This window comes from Furipterus horrens, unplaced genomic scaffold, assembly GCF_987537825.1.
Source record: "Furipterus horrens unplaced genomic scaffold, mFurHor1.1.pri manual_scaffold_2, whole genome shotgun sequence".
Classification (NCBI taxonomy): Eukaryota; Metazoa; Chordata; class Mammalia; order Chiroptera; family Furipteridae; genus Furipterus; species Furipterus horrens.
Window position 1 is genome coordinate 2,167,745 of NW_028327172.1, and position 22,673 is coordinate 2,190,417.

At 61.8% G+C, this 22,673-nt stretch overlaps 1 protein-coding gene across 1 annotated transcript in view; it reads left to right on the forward strand.

The window, feature by feature from the left end:
- The window catches only part of SHANK2 (SH3 and multiple ankyrin repeat domains 2), a 296,667-nt gene that overhangs the window by 67,574 nt on the left and 206,420 nt on the right, over positions 1-22,673 (forward strand). Inside the window, exon 10 of the mRNA XM_090257200.1 lies at positions 11,905-11,971. Coding sequence (XP_090113326.1) covers positions 11,905-11,971 — 67 coding nt within the window. The remainder of the gene's footprint in view (positions 1-11,904; positions 11,972-22,673) is intronic.

The window sequence follows — 22,673 nt, forward strand, 5'->3', positions numbered from 1 at the left end:
AGAGCCCAGCACGAAGATTCATCCCGCCTTTCAGAATGTGGGGTTTCAACACTTATTCGAGCTGCCCCCTCTTGGGGGGCTTTCGTGTCTTGGAAGAGCATGTTTTAGGGCATCCTGGGTTTTATTCGTCTCTTCTTGAAAGCCAGGGCCCAGCTCTGGCCCCGGCCTGCGGTAGTTGTACGTGGTGATGAAGTAACTGAGGGAGGGATAAGTTAGCGTCTGCGGTTCAGGGAAGGCCTCGGGCCACACCGAGTGGGATCAGTCGTGGCTGCTGATCTCGGTGCTGGAAAGATGGCGTGACCCACAGTGGCCTCCTTTGGTGTCTGTCTTTGCCCCTAGCAAGATGCGGGCAGCTTGAGAAAGGAAAGGTCTAGAAGTGAGCCCCACTTGGTAAAGCGAGGGGCCCTGTATGTCGGATCAGCTCTCTCCTCGGTAACCCCTCCTCTCCGCGGCTCAGATGGCTGGTACGCGGTGACAGTTCTGTGCATCTTGAGGAGCTCTTAGGACCACTGTGGACTGTCCCCCGTCACGTGGAGACTGAGTGACCGCAGTGACCGGCCCGGCCCGTGGCCGAGGGGAAGCACTTCGGCTCCCACACGGGTCCGAGTCCTCCAGAGTCCGCGGTGGGCACTCTGAGAGCCCGGGGAACCCATCAGCACCCACCTGTGCCCAGTGGACTTCCCGCAAATGTGGCGTGTTCCCCCCTTTGAGGTTCTTACTCCTTGGGGGGGCAGCCCTTTGCCTGGGAGGCAGCACCTGCGAGGTTCCACCTGGCGGCCCTCTGTCCCCTGACAGTTGCCTCGTGTTCCATGTTCCTTTGTCATTCAACAAACACATCTTGACGGCCGGTGGGCCTGAGTCCCGAGGACGGGGTGCCCCCAGGGGGATGGCCCCTGTTGTGGCCCAGCACCCACACAGCCAGGTCCCGGGCACTTGAGGGCCCCCTCCTCAAGTGCCATGTTAGTATCGGGCACCTGAAACTCTGCGCGTCACGTGGTCAGTGGTGTCCTGTGGCTGAGGAGATGCATTGGCCGTGGTCGCACACACTGGGGGGGCGGGGGGGTGACAGCCAGGGCACAGCGTCTCCCTGGCATCGGGAAGCGGGGAGTTGGGGGGAAGGGCTCGCCCCCTGGCCGGGAGCGGGTGTCCGGAGGGCCTGCCATGCCGCGGTGCTGGGTCCCCGCTCGGTCTGTGCTCCGTGGGACCCCCGGGCCCCGCCCGGGCTCCGGGTTAGCAGCAGGGCGTGAACCCCTGGCTCTCGGCGCCACCCGCTCCCCGTCTCGAGAGGTTTGCCTGTTTCAGGATCGTGGTCAGATCCCCATCCCAGTGCTGCCTGGTCTCCCCGCTCTTCGGGAGAACCGAGAAGTCCAGCTCTCGTCCCGTTGGGTGAACACGCTGCGGCCGTTTTGCGGCACACGGGCCAGTGGCATTACGCACGTTCACACTGCTGTGCGGCCGTCACCGCCGTCATCTCCGGAACGTTCCACCTTCAATAACTGACGCTCTGCCGCCATGAAACGCTCGCTCCCCGCCCCCCGGCCCCGCCAGCCCTGGCTCCCACCACCCTACTTCTGTCTCCGTGAGCCTGACTCCCCCAGGGACCTCCTATAAATGGGGTCATGCGGGACGCGTCCTTCTGTGTCCGGCCCGTTTCACTGAGCGCCGTGTCCCTGAGGTCCCCGCGCGCTGGGGCGGGTGTCAGAATGCCCTTCCTCGGAGGGCTGGGGGCAGTCCTGGTGTGGGTGGGCCGCGTTCTGGGGGTTCTCCATCTGTCTGTGGGTGCCGGGCCGGGGGACTCCCGCCCTTGGCTGTGGTGAACGACATCCTGTGAACGTGGGTGCCCAGGTGTCTCTTCAAGACCCAGTCCCAGTCCTTTCGGGCCTGTGCGCAGAGGTGGGACCGCTGGGTCGCAGGGTGGTTCTGTCTCATTTCTGAGGATCCTGTGCGCTGTCTCCCCGCGGCACACCCGGGACGTTCCTGCCCACAGTGCCCAGGCTCCAGCTCCTCTGCCCCCTCTCCTGTTGTTTACCTGGTGGTCGTCCTCATGGGTGCCAGGTGGGGCCGGTGTGTTGTTAGATAGTTTTGTTTCCGTGGCAACCGCCCAGAGGTGTTGTAAGGAGGCGGAGAGCCTGGGGCTGGTGGGAGGTCAGGAGACGCCACGCCCCTTCAGGGGGGCCTGGCCCCGGCTGGGCAGTGAGCCAGAACATTCCGAGGGGACTTGGGCTCACACCGGGGTGGTGGGGGGCATGGCCGGCAGCCTGGCTTTGAAAAGTGAACGAGATCCATGGAACCCAGAGCTGGTTTCCCAGGAGTCGGCCTGAAGCGAGTGCCATGGGTCCTCCCCGGCGGGGACAGCGGACAGGGAGCCCCGCAGGCTGTTGCTTCTGCTGCTGATTGGGTGTGAAGATCCCCCATTCGTCCCAGTTCTGGAGGGTCTGGGGTGAGGCCTCACTCCGTCTGGGCTGGGGGTCCAGGTCCCCACGGGGTATCTGGGCCTGGCGGCGGGGGGGGGGGGGGGGGCTCCGCTGGGAGGAGCATCGTGCCCTGTTCCTCCAAGGTTGCGGGTTTGATCCCCAGTCCCATGCACACAAGAGGCGACCAATCAGAGTTTCTCTCCCTCTTTCTCTCTCAAAATCAGTAAAAACACGTCCTCGGGCGAGGATTAAAAGAAAACAAAGCAAACAAACAGAACTGGCCTGTCTGCTGGTACCTGTGCTCTCCCAGGGCTCCGGCTGGGACCACGACTTTGTTTTCTGAGGGAAACGTCGCGGCAGCCAGGGCAGCACCAGCTGTCCGCGAGACGTCCCCTGTTCTTCCAAGAACATCACCATTTCAGCTTGAAAAAGACATGGCCCATGGCAGATACAGTGTCACAGAGACCGCGGTAATTTTAGGAACTCTAAACTGGGTGTATGGAAATGGGTAATAAATATTGCATAGAGAGACACTTCCAGAGTGTTCTAAAGAGACAATATTTGTGATGCTAATCTTGAATTGCCAGAGTTCCCGCGGGCTCGCCAAGGGCTGCTGTTCTTCCCTCGCTCTTGAAGATGCTGGGAGGGTGACGGTCACTTTGGAAACATAATCAGGGCCGTGGAGAGGGGGGCTTTCAAAGTGCAGGCCGTGGTCGCGGAGGGAGACCCGGTGCGCGCCCGCCCTGCACCGCTGCCCACGGGTCTGCAAGCAGCCTTTCACCTAAAGGTGTGTCTTTAGCGGCACTACAGTGTCTCTCTTCCTGTGGGAGGGACAGGTGAGGTCTCAGAGGTGACCTGAGAAGCACTGACCCTGGTGACCAGTGGCTAATGTCACCCCCCTGGACAGACAGGGCACCCCAAGTCAGCAGATCCCTCAGGGTGTTCGAGTCCCCTTGTCCCCGCTGCTGGGGCCGAGCCGGCAGCTCTGACCGGGGTCTAATGAGACCTTGTGCTGCCCTCTCCGAGGGGGGGCAGGAGTGACAAGGGCCCCTGTCCGCGGCTTCCCAGTGCTCTGTGCTTAATTATCCTCCCAAAGCAGCCTCACTGAGGTGCGGCTCACGTTCTGTACTATCCACCCGTTTACTGTCCACACGCGGTGGTTTCCGTCTGTTCGGATGCATGTGCCCATCGGCACGGCTCCTTTTAGAGCCTTTCGTCACAAGAGAAGGAACCTGTGACTTCCCCCCATCAGCCCCGCCCCAGCCCTGGCCACTGCGCCCCACTCCGCCGTGCACACGGGTGGGCGGGCCCTGGGCGCTCGCTGTCCTGGACTCCTTCGCTGTGTGGCCGGTGTCTGGCTCCTCCCTCTCAGGGCCGGTCGGGTGGGCACGTGCGGTGTCAGCGGTGGCCCCTGGGCGTCCTCGCTGTCCCAGAAAGCACCCGGGGCTGTGCAGAGTAGAGCAGCCACAGGGACCACGTGGCCTGGAAACCCGGAGGTACTGACTCTCACTCACCTCCGTCCGCGTCCCCATCCTCATTACAGCGCCCGTTGGGCGTCAGGGGCAGCTCACAGCCTGGTTACATTCCTGGGGCCCGTCTGCTTTATGCACTGTGGTCAGCCACATAATGCCACCTCCCCATGACATCTACATCCTGATCCCCAAAACCTGCGACCGAGTGCCTGCGTGTGGCAGAGGGCACTTGGCAGATGAGAGGACGTTAGGGATCGCATGGCAGAAGGTGAGCTGGGCGGTCTGGGTGGCCCCAGTGACCCCCTGAGGGGCCCTAAAGGAGGAGGCAGCAGGGCCTGAGAGACAGAAGGCGACGTGATGACAGAAGCTGGCCAGGAGGAGAAGTGACTGAAGGTGCTGCCCCCTGGCTCCGAACTGCAGGGGGCCGGGGGGCGGGGCCTGCAGGCGCCTTCAGAAGCCGGAAAACCCGGAACCACCTCCTCCCTGACGTCTGTTTCCTCCAGGGAAGAAAATTATTTTCAAGTTCTCGGCTGTTCACGCGAACCTCTGGACCATCCACGGGTCTGTTTCTGTTGACTGGTTTTCCTCTCTGTTTTCCCACACATGTTACTGTCGCTGGGAATGAAGGCGGTTGTTTCGAGTGCTGGGCCTGGCATACGCTTTTTTAAAAATTATAGGGATTTCAGATAATGTTTTCTTCTTTCAGAGAGGATTGCCTTTTGGGGGGCTGGGTGGATGAAATGGGGGATCCTCACCTTAATCTAGTTGGAGACAGAGCTGAGTCCAGGCTGGTTACAGTTTCGCGGAGACTTGTTCTCCCCCAGCCCCTCCTCCCTCCCGTGGTGGAGCCCGAAGACGCCCTCACTGCGCTCCCCGTGTCCTTCCCGGGTCCCTCCCATGGCGGGTCCTGCACGCCGACCCCACACGCCTGGCTCTTAGCTTCCTGCTGCTCACAGTTCCGATTTCACTGGCTGTCTTGGAAGGAAAAGCAGCTGAATGTCTCCTCCCCTCTCCCCCTCCTTTTGTCCCTCAGACTTCGGCCCTTCCCACCAGCAGTTCTGACCACTCCCTGGCCCGACTCGACCCCAGCGTGGCTCCCCGCACTAGGACCCTCAGCCCTCCCCCGAGTCTGGGCTGCGCGTGACTGGGGAGAGGCAGCTCCGGGGGCCGGCTCCCTGCTTCTCTGCTGTCCCCTCCCAGAGCCTCCCAGGGCTCTGGGTTCTGTGGCCCAGAAGCGCCCCGATGCTCTAAAGAGGTGCCTGTTCTGCTCAGTGGGGCCGTCCACCTGCCTCTGGCCACCTTGCCACCCCTGTCTGCACTCCACAGAGGCTCATTCAGGTGATTCCCTGCGTCCGCTGGACGTGGCTCCTGGTCACGCGTGGCGGCCTTGTTTCCTGGTGGCACGTTGGGTCGTTCTGCTCTAGTAAATTTCTCGTCTCAGACACGGAATCCGGCCTTTTCCCCAGGCAAACCCCCTCCTTTTAGCGCAAGTTGGTATCGAGGGGTCACCGTCTAAGTGCGGGGCGGGGGGCTTGTTTTAAAGATCATGCCCGCAGCACGGCCCCCCTTGGTGGTGGCCGTCGTAATTCAGGAGGTGTGACGTGACCACCTCGATCCTGAGCTGTGTCCGCTGTTCTCCGCGCTGAACGCCTCAGCTTCCAACCAGCGACGTCAGCCTCTGGCCTCCCCCACCGCGTGCCTGCCTCCCCCACGCGTGCCGGTGCTTCCCCCAGAAATGCGCTCAGTAAACGGCCCGAGGTCTGCGTTTGCAGGCACGCGCTGGCGGTGGGGTCGGCCCCACCAGGGACGCGGGTTACTGTTCGGAGGCCACTTCGGGGAACTCTTCTCTGCTTGTGCCTCCTGCTGTGTGTGTGTCGGGGCTCTTCCGTTTTGTTTTATTTCTGATTTTTAATGACTGTTTTTAAATTTTTAATTTTATTTATAAGTATTTAGCACATGTGCATCATTCTAAAAATCACATCTGTCAAGCAAGGTAAATACAAAGAAATCCAGCATTTCTCCCTCTCTTTCCCGGTCTGTTCTCTTTCTTCTCCTTGGGTAATAGTTTCACGTTGCCACTCACTGCGAGACCTGCAGTCAGACCCGCTGTGACGTCATCTCCATTCGGACCGCGGGGCGATGGCTGTGGGGGCGTGGGGCAGGGGGGCTTGCACCATCTGAGTGACACGGGTTGGTAATTCCACTGCTGTGCTCTTCCCAGGGAATCACCTCCATTAGGGTTCTGCAGATAACTTCTGTGCTTGCTGCGCTCCCTCGTGAATACTGGCGGGGGAGGGAGGGTGCGTGGATATGTGCACACGTGTGTACATGTGTGTTATATGTGCACACACGCGTGTGCGCGCGCGCGCACAGCTGATGCCGGATTTGGTGTTCTGCTCTCTGCCATGTTCACATTCAGGATCTTCATAATCGCTAAGGGATTTTCAGGTCTCTGTCCACTCTGTGACCATGTGACAGGTCAGCGAGGGGGACGTGGAGGGTTTCCCCTATTCTGGTCCCACCCTGCCCTTTCCCGGTTGCTCTCATGCCCTCTGACCTTCCCAAAGCAGCACCTGTGAGCGTCTCCCCCAGTAGGGGCCCAGCGTCATCTCAACTCTGGTCTGTCCCTGCCCCAGGAGTGTGGGTGGCCGAGGGGGGCATTTGTCCCGCTGGATTAAGGCGCCTAATCCAGCTGACAACGGCTTTGGGCAAACCGCTGGCAGAGGGTGTTACTCTGAGTCCTCTTCCTTAACCCTTTTCTGCACAAAGTAGGCCGGCCTCCCTCGGTGCGCCTGGCTCTGGGAGAGAAAGGACAGTGTGGCCTGCTGGGAAGTGTGGCAGTGTGTGTGGCAGAGAACGTAGCAGCATGTGGCAGAGTGTGTGGCAGAGAGTGTGGTAGCATGTGGCAGTGTGTGTGGCAGAGACGTGGCAGAGAGCATGGCTGCGAGAAAGGACCCGGGGAGCACACTCAGGCGTGGGCAGGTGCAGACGAAGCGCAGAAGTTAAGCAGGTACGAGAAAATGCAATGGCTTTCCTTTAAGAAGTGACTACGTGCCTCAGTGTGCTGAGCTCAGTACTTAGTCCGGAAGGCTGTGGTGTGGCCATGATGTGACGTCTCTCTAGCCGCCTCCGGGTGGTGCCTTTCTTGTGGCTCCTCCACACACATGCGCACACACACGCACACACACCCCACGGGCCCGGTGGCAGCCCTGCGCGGACGAGCGCCTCCCGCGGGCCCTCACTTTGTCCCTGGACTCTGGGCCGTGCTCTGGGCCTGCTCGGGGGCGGGCGACGGCTGAGGGCGGTGATGTCGCAGACGTGGGCTCCTTGGGCTGATGCCAAGCCAGGGCTCGCGGCACGATGCCCACAGGAGGCAAAACCACAGCCCCGGCCTTTGAGAAATGACGGAAGCTCCTACTTGCGGGGTTGCAAGAGGCAGGGCTGAAATCTGTGTCCCCACCCAGGGCTCGGGTTTCTGCATTGAATCTTCCCGGACTGTGGGCCCCCACTTCCGAAAGGGGTCCTGCCTCAGGGTGCAGCCACGTCCGGGGCCTTTGGTTCCACGGGGGAGCAGTGAAGGTGTGCAAGGGTCTCGTGGGTGTTGGTTCTGGGTCTTGCTCGAAGCAGGTAGGACGGGTCTGAGCTCTTTCTGCTGTCACACGCCCCTGGCGTGGCCCTGGGGCCTCTCCTCACAGACCCCGCTGCTCAAATGCCTGGTGGCTATTCTTGGATGATTGACTCATAGTCTGTCCACAGACAGCTCCGTGAATCATAACCAAAAGAACCGCATGCAGTTGCTAAGGGATGCTGGGGGCTGTGACGGTCTGCTGACACGTGTCGGCAGCTTTGGGGACAGCAGCCAGGCAGGTCTGAGATGTCAGTGGACAGACATGTCTCGAAATGACCGAGGGCGGCGTTCAGAAGACTTCGGCCTGTTGATGGTCACAGCAAGACTACAGATGAGCCTGTCATGCAAGCAGGGAACACCCAGCCGCCCCTGCCCTCCCCCCCGGGGGTGACCGCCGTCCCAGTCAGCACAGCGCGGCCAGCATCCCAGTGCGGGCGTGACCGGGGCGTGACCGGGGCGGAAGAAACGAGCAGAGCGCACCCGCGTGCACAGAGGGCTTTTCACAGTGAACGGCGCTGCGGCCCAGAACCTTTGAACGCTCCTCGTGGCCGATTTCTTCCTTTACACACTCGGCCTCTCCAATTGCCCACAAGATGCTTGGGTTGCTCGTGAGGCTCCTCTGTGCTGGTCTGAGGGTCCCGTCTTTCCCTGCATTCTCTCGTGGGTCCAGGATGGGCGGGGGAGCGGCGGGGGGGGGGGCTCCCCTCCACCTAGTGGCGCGGGGGGGCGCCGGGCTGCCAGGAGCCTGGAGTTGCCCATGCTCCTGGTGACAGGTGTGTTGTGTCTAAAACAGACGGCAAGTCCGGGAGAATGGGTGTCACAGTGAAGGACATCAGGACCGCGTCCACGTGGCTGCACGCCGGCCCCCAGGTCTGAGGGCCTTGTCAGGGTATGAGGGAGTCAGCGTGGCCCGGGGGCTCTGTCACCACTCGGAGACCCTGACAGCCTCCGGGGCAATCCTGAGCAGCTGGCATTCCCTTTGTTGGCTGCTCCAGCGTGGATTCGCGATTTACCAAGTACACGCACTGAACAGCAGGGAGACTCACGTCGCCGCGCTGCGATAGTGTCCCCACGCCAGCTGCCCCCTCACGCGTGTGGAGTGTTCCCTCCACCATTAGCCGGTTGGGTCATGAAAGGAGTGGCGTTTTCAGAATGGAAAACCTCAGACCCGGCAGAGCCAGCCTGGGCGGAGAGTCCACCAGGGCCCAGGGCCCAAACCTATTCCAGGCGCAGCGCCTTTCCCGGCGGCGAGCTTCAGCGTGGGCTCGGGGGCAGGTTTAAAATGAGCCCACGTCTAAACACAGACCAGTCTCTTTGAGCCCCAGACCCCAACGTGGGAACTTGGAAACCTTGGCTTATATTTTTAGTGGTTTTAAGTGATTTACAATGATGTTAGAAATTCATTTAGGAAAACTTACCTCCCCCGAAAAACAATATTTTTAATCCTAACCCGAGGGTATATTTATTGATTTGAGAGAGAGAGAGAGAGAGAAACATTGGTCTGGGAAACATCGATTGGTTGCCCCCCACATGCGCCCCTACCAGGAATCGAACCCGCAGCCTAGACATGTGCCCTGACCGGGACTTGAATCAGCACCTGTTTGGTGTGTAGGATGATGCTCCAATTAAACCGAGCCGCCCGGCGAGGGCGGAAAACTACCCCTTTTTCTTTGCTGTCTCTCCCCCGCCCCCTTCTTCTCCGTCCTCCATTTTCTCCTTTCTCCCCAACTTTACCTGCTGGGCACAAGGGACTGAATTCGCTGTCCCCAGGTCTTTCCTCCTACAGGGACTGTCTTCTGACTTTTTTTTAATCCCCAAAGGCATTTAAATGCAATTTTATGTTATTTAATCCTGTCGAGTGCAATTCCTGCCCCACGCACACACTTCAGCAGGTCGGATCGCTGGGTGTTGACGCTTCTGAGTGGCCAGAGCAGTAAAAAGGGCCCTGGTCTGGCGTGTACGGAGGGGGCCGAGGGCGACAACCCTCTTTATAGAGTAAGTGTCCTCCGTGGCACTGCCGAGACTCGGAAGGCGTGTGTCTCCGTTGGCGGAAGGACGTGACCCCGCCTGAGGTTACCCGTAACCCCCCTGGAGGGTGGTGAGGACCTGCGTCGGTGCTGCCTTTTCTTGGCCGCGAAGTGGGCGGATGGACGCCCCTCCCGCGCCAGGCAGAAGGGCCCCCGTTTTGTTCTATTGCGAGTCCACTACCTCTGTCCTGTCAGGTCGCCGACTGATGGGGCGAGGCCCACCCACGCGGGGAGGCCACCTGCTGTGACTCCGGGACACGGGGCTTCAGCCGCAAAGCGAGGCGTCTATTCACGAGTCTGCAGAGTCGGGGGCGCAGCAGAGGCAGGCGCACCAAAGCGGAAAAAGCAAACCGGCTTTCTTCTGCGCAAGAAGCCCCTCCCCCGTTTCTTTGTTTACTGGGGGCTCTGCGGTTCACAGTCTGGTGTGACTGCCTGGGGGTGATAGGTCTGTCTCCAGCTGCCCCCGGAGATCCCCTAACTTGTTTGCTGAGCTGTCCAGCTACACGTCCCCGTGTTTGGTGAGGAAGCCCTTCCTCCCTCTGTTCTCAGAGACAGTTGTGATGAGCTGCGGGGTGTCATTTCCTGACTCGTACACTTGTGTTCCTTGTTTATTTAATCGTGGACTCGGGGACCGACCCCCTGCTTCCTGACTCAACTGCGGCTGGCCTCAGCTGTTCGTCATTCCCTCCTGGCCTGAGGGTCACCGGCTCCCTTGTTCCTTACGCCGCTTCACTCAGGCTCCAGGGTCCGCTGTCAGCGTCACCCAGGCGCACCCTCTGCGTTCCCGGCAGCAGCGCCCGAGCGCGCCCGCCTCGCCACGTCCTCGCCGACACTTACCGTTTTCCAGCCCTTTATCTTATCCGCGTCCTGATGGGCGTGGGCGAGTGTCACCTTAGAGCGTTTGGCTGAGAACACGAGGTGGGGGTCTCCCCAGACGCCCCGTTCGCGACGTGCGGTTGTGTGTTATGTGTAACCCTCGAGCCCCCCCCCCCAAATGTTCACGTTGTCAACGCCAGTAGGCTGCCAGCGCCTCACCCCCGCTCCTCACCTCTGTCCCTCTTCTGCGTCGGGGCTGCAGTCTGCAGCCTGGGCCCCTGGTGGGCGGCAGGGGGCTGATGCAGGCCATTGTGTCTGGGGATCTGAACTTGCCTCTGCGTCTGCAGCACCACGGCCGCCCTTGAAATGGCTGGGACGACCGTGGGGACTGGTGGGTCTGAAACCCGCAGGGCAGGCCAGAGCGCCAGGCAGGGGCCCACGCTGAGTCCCGAGGCAGAGTTTCTCCTTCCCTAGGAACCTGCAGTCTTTGCTCTGAAGGCGCCGAACGATAGGACCAGGCCTGCCTGAGTGACCACGGCGGGTCCGCCGATGGGGCCCATGTGCGTCTGCGGCCAGGCTTCCGAGGCCGGGCTCGTCGGTGGGTGCAGACGGCTGCCCCGAGCCCCAGGCCCTCCGTCGGGGGCTCCGTTGGTGCTCTGACCCCTCCCTGCCCCCGCGGCCGTGGCATATGTCCCCCTGCGTGGCTGCCTCTGTGTGTCCACGGTCACTCAGCTTTTTTGCTGTAGTCAGTGGATCTGTGGGGCACGAGCTGGAGCCGGCAGGTGTCAGTCCCAGTGCTGCCACCCACCTGGCTGTGCCCACGCGTCCGGGTGCACTGTCCCCCCCGAACTACAGTCTGGTGAGCAGCTTCCAGTGCCTGCTGCAGGTCGTCCCGCCTCCAGTTCTGGGCTTGGCTCCTGGGCCTGTGTGTCGGAAGCAGCAGGCCTGGCGGGAACGCAGGATGGTCTGCAGGTCCCCAGGCCCCGGCCCCTGGTGGGAACATGGGACAGTCTGCAGGTCTCCAGGCCCCGGCCCCGAGAACCTCCCACTGCTGCTACACGGATCATTCCCGCCACGGTCGTCTGGGCCCCGGGACCACGCACATCAACTCTCACGTGGAATGACACCCTTCCTCCCTCAGATGTGGGGGCTTCGAGAGGGGCACACGTGTGTTTGGCAAAATGGAAAGACAAGTCTCTGCGCGGGTCTGAGGGTGGAAGGGTGTTGTGGTTGCTGGTTTAAGAGTTTTGAGGGATCCTGTCATTTGCGACAACGTGTACGGACCTAGCGACGTCACGCTGAGTGAGGTCACAAGGAAGAAGGATGTCTGGTACCTGTCTGACATGATGGATGGTGGCTAAACGTGTGATCGTTTCCCCGTTTACGGAAGCCGGGTCGTGGTGCTGCCCCTTCCACCGCGCGGCAGGTCCGCCCTAACTCAGCGAAGCCGGGAAAAGGCGTGTCTCTTGCTGTCAGAGAAGGAGCCACGACCGGGCGCGTGGGCAGCCGTCCGCCCTGCCTCCATAACCCGCTGTCCTGTCTTGCAGGTGGCGATCATAGCGGGCAACTTTGAGCTGGCAGAGTACATCAAGAACCACAAGGAGACGGACATCGGTACGTAGGTGCGCGTGCGGGAGCCCTGGCGGGCGCGTCGGGCAGAGCAGACGCTCCCAGCTCTCTGTCCCCCTCGTTGGGCGGGTTCAGGGTCCGCAGGTGGCAAAACTGAACAGAAAGCGGAGGAGCAACGTCTTTTCTGTCTCCGTTCTTGAGTGTTTTAAACTGTGGCAGGTCCGGGGCTCGGGAGAACCCTGCCAGTCAGGGAAGGCGGTTGGCGACGCGGCCACGGGGGTGTGGGGCGCGGCAGTGCCGCTGGCAAGCCAGCGCTTTGTGACTCACCTAAGGGGGCCCTCTGGAAGGTTCTGTGCCGTGCACACCTCCCCGTAACGAGCCGGCGACTAAACGAGGCGCCACCCAGACGGGGGCACCACCCTCCCCGCCTTCTCCCGGCACCCATCCCGCCGCCCCACCACGGCGCTGACGACCACCCCCCTTTCCAGTACCCCTCGCGCCAACCAGGAGGACTGTCTCTGGGGCTCCCCCTCTCTCCCGCCGCCCTGCGTGCGGCTGGGCCCGGTCTTGCATCTTGGAAGAGCCTGGCGGCCTGTTTCCTCCGGCCCCAGGCTGGCACCGGAGCTGCAGCGGGGAGCAGCCCCCCTGGACCGGCAGCGGTGAGCTTGCGCCCATGGGCCGCCTGCCATCCCATCGCCCGCGGGGGTGGCCGATGGTGTCTGTGTCTCCCTGCCTGCGCCCCTCGCCCCGTGTTTGGTGTTGGGGTGAGCGAGGCCTCGTGTCTGGCTGCCCAGTCTGTGCTGTGCGGGGTGTGTGGCCGGAGCCCGCCCTGCCTCGGGGACCTGCAGGGCTTGCATCGCCGGTGCCCCGTGCTGCGCCATGCTGACGCGGACCCCTCCTGCGAGCGGGGCCAATCGCTTAATTGCTCTGAGACCCAGGCCTGCCTCGGGCCTCCGCCCCGGCCGCATTAGCACCTCCATGAGTGCATTATGGGGACGGAGGGGGGCGGGGGCTGAAGTCTGCAAAGGGAAGGAGAAAATGAAGTGTGCCCTTGGAGTCCCCACGGTGTCCCTAATCCGCGGGAGCAGAACAATCAGATATGGCCGCCCGGAGGCCTAAAAACACCAGTGAGGGAAGGGAGCCCGGACTCTATTACGCAGGGCACGCGGCACAGAGGCGAGGTGAGGGAGGGGGAGTGAGGCCCTCCCCGCATGGCTGGGGGGATTGTTCGTGGCCCCGCATGCTCTGTGGATCTCTGAGTTGTCTACAGTGGTAACGAGCTCAGGGCCACCTTCATTGTCCTTATTAAGTGCTCCCCTTGATTGGGGGACCGCGGCAGAGGCGGGTGGGTGATGGCTTCCTTCCCCAGCTCTTGGCATGGGGCTGGGAAACCCTGGGGACTGTGACCCCAGCCTCCAGCCCTGCCCTGCGGACTCACAGCCCTTCCCGGCCCACTGTGCGTCTGAGGACCAGCCTCTGACCCGTCCTCAAAAAGAGCCTCAAAACCCGCCAAGCCGTGGAGGCACCTAGTGGATTTTAACACCCAGGGTGGCAAAGTTCCTGGCTCCTCTCTCCCATTTTGAGACATAATTAGCTCTCGTACCTGGTAGGCCAAGGCCTTTTGACAAACAGAGGGTTTTTTCTTATCATTAGAGTAATGCCTGTTTGTTGGGTGAATATATTCTAGTTACTAGTGACACACTTTCAGCGTTGGGTGGACACATTTTAGTTACTACTCACCCACTGCGATCAATGACTTCCGGCAACTGGAGAGGGCACGCCCTCTGGAGATATGGGGGCTCCCCCACGGGTCCCTCTGACTTCTTTGTGTCACGGTCCTGGGACTGAGGGGGGAGGCCTTTCCTTCTGCGCCCCGGTAACCCGCCTGGGCTCCGTGGTGATGCAGGGCCGGCTCTCCCACCCGCCTGAGGCGGGGTCCGTGCGCCCCACAGGGGAAGGACAGCGCAGGGCCTCCGCACGTCCTGCAGGCCCCTTCGGCTGCTCAGGGAAGGACACGAGGCTCCCCTGCCCCCGAGCCGCCTGACTGAGGGCCTGCGACTGTGACCTGGGAAGCCGGCTCCCTGCAACCTGTGCCGTTTCGGTCGCCTCTTTCGATAGTTCTCCAGAGAGGAGAGGAAGGACGCCGGGCTTGGGTCCCTTGTGGTCCGGATGTCGCTCAGGGTCGATGTCACTCCGTGCACTGACTCGTGAAGCACGGTGAGCCCGTTACAAAGTCCCAATTCAAGGCCACGTTAGCTGAACCTCTAGGGGTGGGCCCAGGCGTGGGCTCCGTGCCCTGGGACCCCCCGCTCTGCATCTCCCCTGTTACTGTGTGCGTGGTGGCTGAGCCCGGGGCTGGCCTTGCCCCCAGCCTGTGCGTTCATCGCCTGCGTGGGCCTGGTCACTCCTGCGTGCGGGTCTCAGAGAGCTGGGTCACCGCAGCGACGCCGCTACCACCTCCTGGGAGCTGCGGGCCCAGCATTCCAGGGAAGGCCCGCATCCCGTCCGGCCCACGTCCTGGTGCGGTGTGGCCGCTGGGGGTTTCCTGCTTGGGGCTGCCCAGAGGGGCTTAGAGGAACCGGAGGCTGCAGAGAGGTCATCTGATCAAGGTCATAGGAGGTCATAGGGTCAAGCTGAGCAGCAAGGTGGCTGGGCCCCTGGGGAGCCCCGCAGCGCACGGTGCCCCTCACCTGCAGCAGGTGTTAAGGGTTGTCCCTGTCACCCCGGCAGCCAGGCCAGGTCTGTCCTCAGAGCTGAGCGGTGTTCCCCCCAGTCCTGAGCCCCGTGGCCTTCCACTTTCCATCTGCACATGGCAGAGACTTGTCCGGCGGACACCCTGGCCCGTGGACCGTGGAAGAGCTCTGGAGCCGCCCCTTCCACGGGGAGCAGCTTCTTCCTGCTCCCGGAGGGCGTGTCCTTCTCCCTTTGGGCATCCAAGTGGGCAGGTCCCCAAGACGCCGGCACTGTTGCCCCCGCGGCCGCCGCCCTTCCAGGACGACTCTTCACCCCACGCGAGCCTTGGGCTCACCCCGGGGTTTGGAGACACCTGTCCGTCGGGGCCTGGCCCTGTGGGGTGTGTGACCACGGCACCACGCCCTCCTGTCCCGCCCCAGTCCCCGGGGGCTCCGCGTGGTGTAGAAAGACCTTCCGAAATGCGGAATGAGGGCGGTGTCTGTTCAGGAAAGTGGCCTTCTGTGCACGTGGCCTCTCTGCTGCATCACCCATCCCCGGTCCCCTGTGTCCTGGCCTCAGGCACGCCCCCACCCCCTCCCCCCAGCGAGTCTTCGAGTCTTCTGTGTGGCCGGCAATAGATCACAAGATGGAGCTTGGGCCCTGCTCCGCCCGTCTCTGGCTGCTCTTGACTGGCCCACAGGGACCCTTGAGACCCCTGCGTGCACCCAGCAGTGCGGGACAGCTGTGAGTGGCCCTGGGGAGCTTGTGTGGAACACAGACGCCCAGGGAGCCTGGCCTGGCCTGGCCTGGCCTGGGTGACCTCTGCAGTCACTGGTCTCTGTCCCTCCAGGGGAATGGCCTATTTCCGCCTCTCAGGACCCCCAAGGCCTGCCTGCCCGCCCTCATCTCCAGGGGATATGTTCGCAATGTGACGATGGGCCAAGGACAGTGTCCTGGGTGGCACTAATGAAAGGCCACCCATGGCAGGGGTGACTGGGGGTGGGGCTTCAAATAGCTGAAATGGGCTCTGTCACAGCCCTGGAGGCCAGACGTCCAAGGCCAAGTTGTCAGCAGGACTGGTGACGGCCGGAGGCTGGGCAGCTGGCCTCTCCCAGCTTCTGCCAGCAGCCTGTGATGCTAGGCGTCCATCCTCTCTGCCCTGTTGTCACATGGCCGCCTCAGTCTGTGGGTCCAGTCCCTCTCCTTTCTGTGACAAGGACACCAGCCACCCTAAATCCAGGAGGATCTCAAGATCCTTAAATTAATTAAATCTGCAAAAGACTCCATTTCCAAATAATGTCACAAGGGTAGGACCCAGGGACGAGGACGTGGGCGTGGCTTTTGGGGGCCACCATCAACCCACCACATGTCACACGTTGCTGTGGGGTTGTGTCTCTGCACTGTCACCTCTGGCGCGTAGTAGGGCCTCGCCACACGTCTGCTGAATGAATGGCTCCGCCCCCTGCCAGCGCCCCACTTCCAAGCTGGCCTCTCCCTCCCCTCCCTTCTTGACACAGAAACCCAGTCCCCAGCACCCATCGTGGGTGTCAGATGTGGAGCCCTTGTGATGGGCAAGCGGGTGCCAGGATGAGTGCGTTTGCCGGGCTGTGGCGTTTTGCCCCTGCCCAGCACGGTCGGAGTCTGGGGGCAAGCTCATGGGGCTTTGGAGCGCGGAGGCAGGGGGCAGGGGGTTTTGCAGGGGGCAGTGTGCTCTGTCTTCTCACCGGCTGGTTTCGGGGGCCGTGCACCATGGAGGGGCTCCAGGCTGCAGCGTGCGAGGCTTTGTGGCTCCAGGACGTTCCAGCTTCTGTGGCTTGGCCCCCCTGACCCCGCGTCCCCTGGGACCTGCAGAGTCAGTCTTGGTCAAGGGCAATCCAGCTTCTGTCTGCCCTTGGCCTCTTGGGGGGTGGTGGGTGTCTGGTGGGATCGCTGGAGGAGGTCAGCATATCCCCCACAGGCCATTTGCCTGTTGTTGGGGGGCTGCTGGAGAGGGATGGGGTGTGGGCTGTGCTTCTACTAGGTGATCATCAGCAACCTTGACCATCAGGGAAGGAGTGCAGAAGACTGGGGCCTCGGGGCCTTGGCCGGAGGCTGTTAGCCCTTGCCCGTGTCAGGACCAACCCGTGACGAGTTGCATTTGTCAGACACATAGTGGGGCCGGTGGGGTTCTGAACCCAAAGGGGATGAAGGTCAGGACCACCTTTGCCTAAATCGTGTGCAGTCACATTTCTGAACACAGCTAGGGGGCGAGGACGCCCAGGCAGGGACGCGGGGGCAAGGCTAATGCTTCCAAGTGAGTGGATTAAACACCCGGCATCTTGCTGAGTTTCCACGTGCAGCCTAATGCACGGGAGCCTTTGTGCAAAAGTCCCTCTCAAAGGTCCAACAGCCTCTCCCTGGGAGTGACAGGTCTTTTGTGTTTCAGACCCAGCCGTGCAGAGCCCGGAAATCGGGGTACTCGGAGCCTGCGGGGGGGCCGGGCTTGAGGGCAGGACGGTACACACGCTGGAACCTGGCGAGGTTTCTCACGGGCGCGCCCGGGCTGTAGAAGCCGGAAGTGGCTCTGGAACACCGTGTGGACGTCCCTCTGTCCCTTTAAAAGGGAGATCACTTCTTGTCATGCCCTGTGCTGCTCACTATCCGGCCAGGGTGTGGGTTGCTGCTCACAGAGGCTGTGGGTCTGTCTATTTTCAACTCCCTACCTCTTTAAAAAAAAATCAAACGTGACCTCCCCGGGGTGATTTTATTTGTCAACTCGGAGAAAGTGATGGCTCCAGCGCTCCCGTGAAGCCAAAGTTAATCCCTGCGCCTCGTCCTCCAGTGCTGAGCTGTGGCTGAGGGCATGAGCCCGCCGGGGCGTAAGCGCTTTGCCACAGAGGCTTTACGGGGGCCCCCGGGTGACGGAGGTGCCCCACAGCCAGGCTGTCGGGAAGCCGGGGACCACGGCCATGCAGATGCTAAGCATGTGGCGAGCGGACGAGCTTCGCGCTGGGATAACCTGTGTTTCGCCGCCTCTGTTGTTTTTGCTTTTGCCCGGCTCCGCGGGGAGACGCGCGCTCAGATGGATTACATGACATGGGCTGCTCCTCTTCCACCGAGCAAGGTCTGTCTCCCTGCGTCTCGTCCCTCCGCAGCGATGGCGAGGGAAGCAGGCGGTTCGGGCTCCTCAGGAGGAAGCACATTGGGCTGATGTGCCAGCCGGGGCATCCGATCCGCCGGCTAAGGGTCCTTGGTTACTGTTGCTAGGTTTCAGCACCGAGAGCCTGGTAATTACGCTTCGGAGATGCAGAGGGGCGGATGGCGGGAGGGGGTGTTTTCCAACGGATTTCTCCATGCAGGATTTGGGGAGGGGGCGTGTGCACGGCCGGCGGGGGGCGGGTGTGTGTGTGTGAGGGTGTAAAATCCGGGATGATATTTTTTTAAATACCTGTTTGGTAGGTAGATGTCACCTGCTGGGAAATAAAATAGATCTGACTTGGAAGACGTGCTCGGTTTTGCTGGCCTTCTGCCTGGAACGTGCTGCTTGCTGGGAGCCTGGGCGGTGATGTTCAGTAAACATGGCACCCTCTGCGTTTGCCCGCGCAGCCGGCAGGTCCCGGGAAAACCCCACACCCCTAGCTGTTTCCTCTCCTCGGTGTGGGGGTGTTGTCGGTTCTGCCAGCGCGGTCCAGCCCCCCCCCACGGCGTGAGGAGCGAGCCTTCCTGAGGACGGCCGGGCTGGTGTGTGCAGCCGCTCCCTGGGTTCCCAGAGACTATTTGCAAAGCAAGTGGCAGAGGAGAGAGACACAGTCAAGCCCAGGGGGACGTGCAGCCTGCACTGGGGTGAGCGGCCCATCGTGGCCGGTTCTGCTCCGCCTCGCCTCCCTCCTCGGGCGGAGGCAGTGGTGCCTGCAGGGTCCCCGTCCTGCTGGCATGGCCCCCCTGCAGGGGGTCCCGGTGGTCCTCCTTTGCGTGTCTGCTGGAGGCCTGGGCGTGTGCTTGCTGCTGCCACCCCTCCCCCTCCGTGTCCGTCTGTCCAGAAGTTTGCTTCCCCAAATCATAGGATGCAGCTGACTTGCTGCGACGTGAGCTAAGGGGACCCTCTGTTGTGTTGGGGGGCTGTCACACGTGGCCGACTTTTGGCACCGGTGCCCGATGGCTGTCAACTTGGAGGTCCCCATGGTCTTTGTTCTGTCCCAAGTGCTGTGTTCGCTGCCCTCCCAGGGACACTTGTCCCTCTGTCCCGATGGGGTGCAGCGGTGACCACGTGGCCTTGACCTCCTGTCGCATGTGTTGGCATGTGCGTCGTCCTCATTGCCATGTTCCGCCGTCTCTGGGGCCCCCAGAGCCCCTGTCCCCGCACCCCCAGGAGCCTGCTCACTGGGTCACACAGGCCACGTGGCCTCGGCGCGCTGCCCAGGGGAGGCTCCGGGGGGTGACAGGTCCCGCTGTGCTTGTTCCTCATGGAGTCCTGGCCGCGTGACCCACGTGCAGTGAACACAGCTGCCTGCTGCGGAGCGCGTCCCACGAGAGCGGCTTACGGACCCTCCCACACACGTCCACGCCTCCCCGTCCGCTGCGCCGACCTCGTCCTCAGGCCTGAGCCTTTCCGGCTGCTCACTTTCCGGTCCTGGGCCGTGCGGGCCCCCGGGGAGAGCCCCACCCCACTCGGGCCCCAGGACCTCCACCGCCCAGACCCGTACCACGTGTTCCCCGCAAATCGCGTTCAGTGCCAGCACGTCCTTGTCCTACGGCTCCAGCCGCGTCGGGTCCCAGCCCCTTTTATAACAGATTCTGTGGTGTCACGGCACCTTCATCATCCTCGAATGACGTCCAGAGATAACATAAGACACGTAATTTTTTAAATCAACGTTACGTCCTAAGCGTCCCACAAAGGAATGGGACGCGCAGAGGGAGTGACCGTGCGGGGAGCGGGGCCTCAGCGAGGCCAGTGGGGGGCAGGTGCCCTCCGCCCGCTGTACACTCACCCTCTGCGTCCCGGGCCCCTCGGCCGCGGGCACCCCGGGGTCCCGCCATCGGTGCTGGGCGCCGCCGCAGGCAGCCCCCCCGGTCAGGTTCCCGACCCAGCTCAACACGCCCTTTCTTTCGTTACGTGGCATTGCTTGCCCAGAAAATTCAGCGAATATCAAGCTGTGCAGACGTGTGTGTCTGGAAGTGAGACGGAGGAGGTCACGTGCTCAGATAAGCAGGTTCTGCCTCTGTGTGACTGTCGCGGGCCCTTCACAGCTCATTCGGACTGTCCCACGCACCGCTGGGCTTTCCGCGTGTCTGGCCCCTGCCCACCCCGTGAGAGGCGCGTGCCCCACCTGCCGTTACGGGCACAACCTCTGAAGCCCCCTCAGGCAGAGGCACACCCGCCCAGGTGAGCACAGGTCTTCTGAGGGACGTCTGGGAAGGTGACTGGCCTGAAAGCTGGGACTGAGGGCGGGAACCAGACTGGTCCCCTGAAATCAGGCCATCAGCCAGCTACCGGCCAGTGGCAGGGTCTAGGTCAGGTGGTCACCCTGCAGCCAGTGGGAAAAAACAGGAAGGGCAGGTGGCAGGTGCAGAGGAACACAGTGGACAGTTACTGTAGAAACTCGGCTCAGAAGCTTGGTGACATCCGGGATCCCACACTGGTCATTGGCATGAGGTCAGGGGTCAGCCCCAGAGCTCCGGCTCTGCCTCTTGTCACCTGGTCCTCGGCTTTCCCGAGAGCTGTCCAGGCCCCAGAAGGTAAATCGATGTGAGCGGGCTCCAGGAGGGAAAGCGGGGAACTCTGTTTCGCTCCTTTTGCTGTGAAGCGTCAGCATCCTTTTTTGGGCCCAGAGCAGGGATAAAGCATCGGTGAGAGGTGAGGAGACCGTCGTGGCCGAGGCAGGCTGTGCATCTAGTTCCCTCCTCCCGGGGCCGCGTGCGGTCCGCCTGTCCAGTCTCACCGGGTCTCTGCCGCTGGGCGGCTCCCGGGTGCAGGGCCTCCCTGCCGCATCCAGAGCTGCTGCGAAGGGTCTGGTCCCTCTGGGGTTCTCCCAGGCCCGGCGGGGGCCCTTTGTCGGCAGCCATGTGGACCAGGCTGAGAGGCAGTCCGGGCTCAGGGGCGGCCATGCCCGTGGCCACCGGGACGGGACATCCTGCCTTTAGGAGCTTGCTTGGCGGGCTGGTCTCAGCTAGAATTCCCTGCTGTCCCAGAGCTGGAGGTGCCTGGGGTTGGGGACAGGTCATGGCTGTGGGCAGTTCCTGGCACGGGGTGGAGGTCCGATCAGCAGTGGGCGAGCAACAGGGGTGGGTGTGTTCTTCCCTCCATGGAAGGCATGCCCGTGTAGGACCATGTCATCTGTGGTCACACATGCTCCGTCACTGACCGCCCGGCGCCGCTGAGGACCATTTGCCTGCCTGCAGGTGACAGGTGCTGCACCTCTGTCTCCTCGTTGGCATGGAGCCTCCTCCCCCGTGAGAGAGTCATGGACAGAGCAGGCCTTCTGTGAGCTGGGACAGGGTGGGGACACGCGAGAGCCGTGGTGGCCGGAGATGCGAGGTGCATTTGCGATCTTCCTCCAGAGAGCGAGGACGTTGGTGTAGGTGTGTCACGGGCACGGCCCTCTGGCAGTTTCCCTGCAGTGACTCTGAGGAAGAGAAATATCCCGCAGTTCTGCCCAGTGTCTCTCGTGAAATTGTCTCAGAGGGTGGCAGCGCCCTCCGCCTCCCCTGAGCCGGTGGCTGAAGGGTCACAGATCCCGTGTGGACCAGGCCACTTCCGTGTCCTCATTTTTCCCATTGGAAGTGTCTGCTGGGGCATCTGTGGTCTTAGGAGCAGGTGTCCCTGGGAGCTCTGGGTCAGCCCTGGGGACACGCCCCTCCTGGGGCACACCGGAACCAATCCCATTCAACGCATTTACAAGTAAAGGTCAGAATAGTCCCTGAGTTCCCCGTTGTCACGGCAACGTGGCAATGGTTCTTTGTTTTGGGGAAGCACAGGCATTGTCCTGTGAACTGCCTTGGTCCAAAATGCAGGTGTCTCCGTCCTTGGGCCCCCGTCCAGCAAGGCAGCGGCGCGGGAGAGACTCAGGGGCCTGTCCTTGTCCCTCCCCCTTCTGCAGGTGCCTGGGGTTGTCCTCAGCCTTTTGTGACGTTTCGGGCTGAGCGGAGGATGTAGAATTAATGAGTGTGCAGAGGGGGCAAACAGCAGACTGGTCACTTCCTTTCCGTAACTCAGGGGGTCCCAGACTCTGTGCCGGGCTCAAGTGTGACCTCGGATTACAGTGCCAGGCATGGGAGCATTAAAATAATAGAAGTGAGCTGAAAAAAATTTTTTCAAATGGCCAAACTGGGAATGAAAAGAGACCAGTGGGGCCCTGGCCGGTGTGGCTCAGTTGGGGGTGTTGTCCCGTAAACTGAAAGGCCGTGGGTTCGATTCCCGGTCAGGGCACACGCCTGGGTTGCGGGTTAAGCCCCAGTTGGGGTGCATGCAAAAGGCAACCAATTGATGTCTCTCTCTCTCTCCTCCCCTCCCTTCCCCTCTCTCTGAAATTAACGAGCATGTCCTTGGGTCATAATTTAAAATAAAAAAGAAAGAGAAGGGGCCCGTGGGTGCTGGCATGAACGTGGCCCAGGTCAGGCCACCCGCTCCATGTGGCTTGTGGCCCCTGTGCACCGTGACTGTGGTCTGCGGCGAGCACCCGTGTGGGCAGGCGTTGCTCTTCTCCTCACCCGCCACTTCAGCGTTTTCACCTGCCGTGACACCGTGCTCAGGACCTGCCCTGCCCTTCCAGAAGGTTCCTTGTCACTTCCCACTGCCTCTGCCCCGGAGCCCCCACTGCACATGGGGTGCGCACCTCATGCACCTGCTTTTTATTTCCTTTCTGCTGAGTGCCCACCCACCCCCACCCCACACGGGCTGAGCACGTCAGCCACCAAGAGCCATCAGATGCGTGTGGGATCCACACCATTTATTCGGAAAAAAAAAAAAAAAATTCCCCAGAGTGTGAGCTGTTTCATACCTCGTTGGCAGCCAGACTTGACCTGAACTGATTTGAGGCTATTTATAGTCTTTATTTATCCTACTTCGTGGGATTATTCCTCCGTCCTCTGCGGGGAC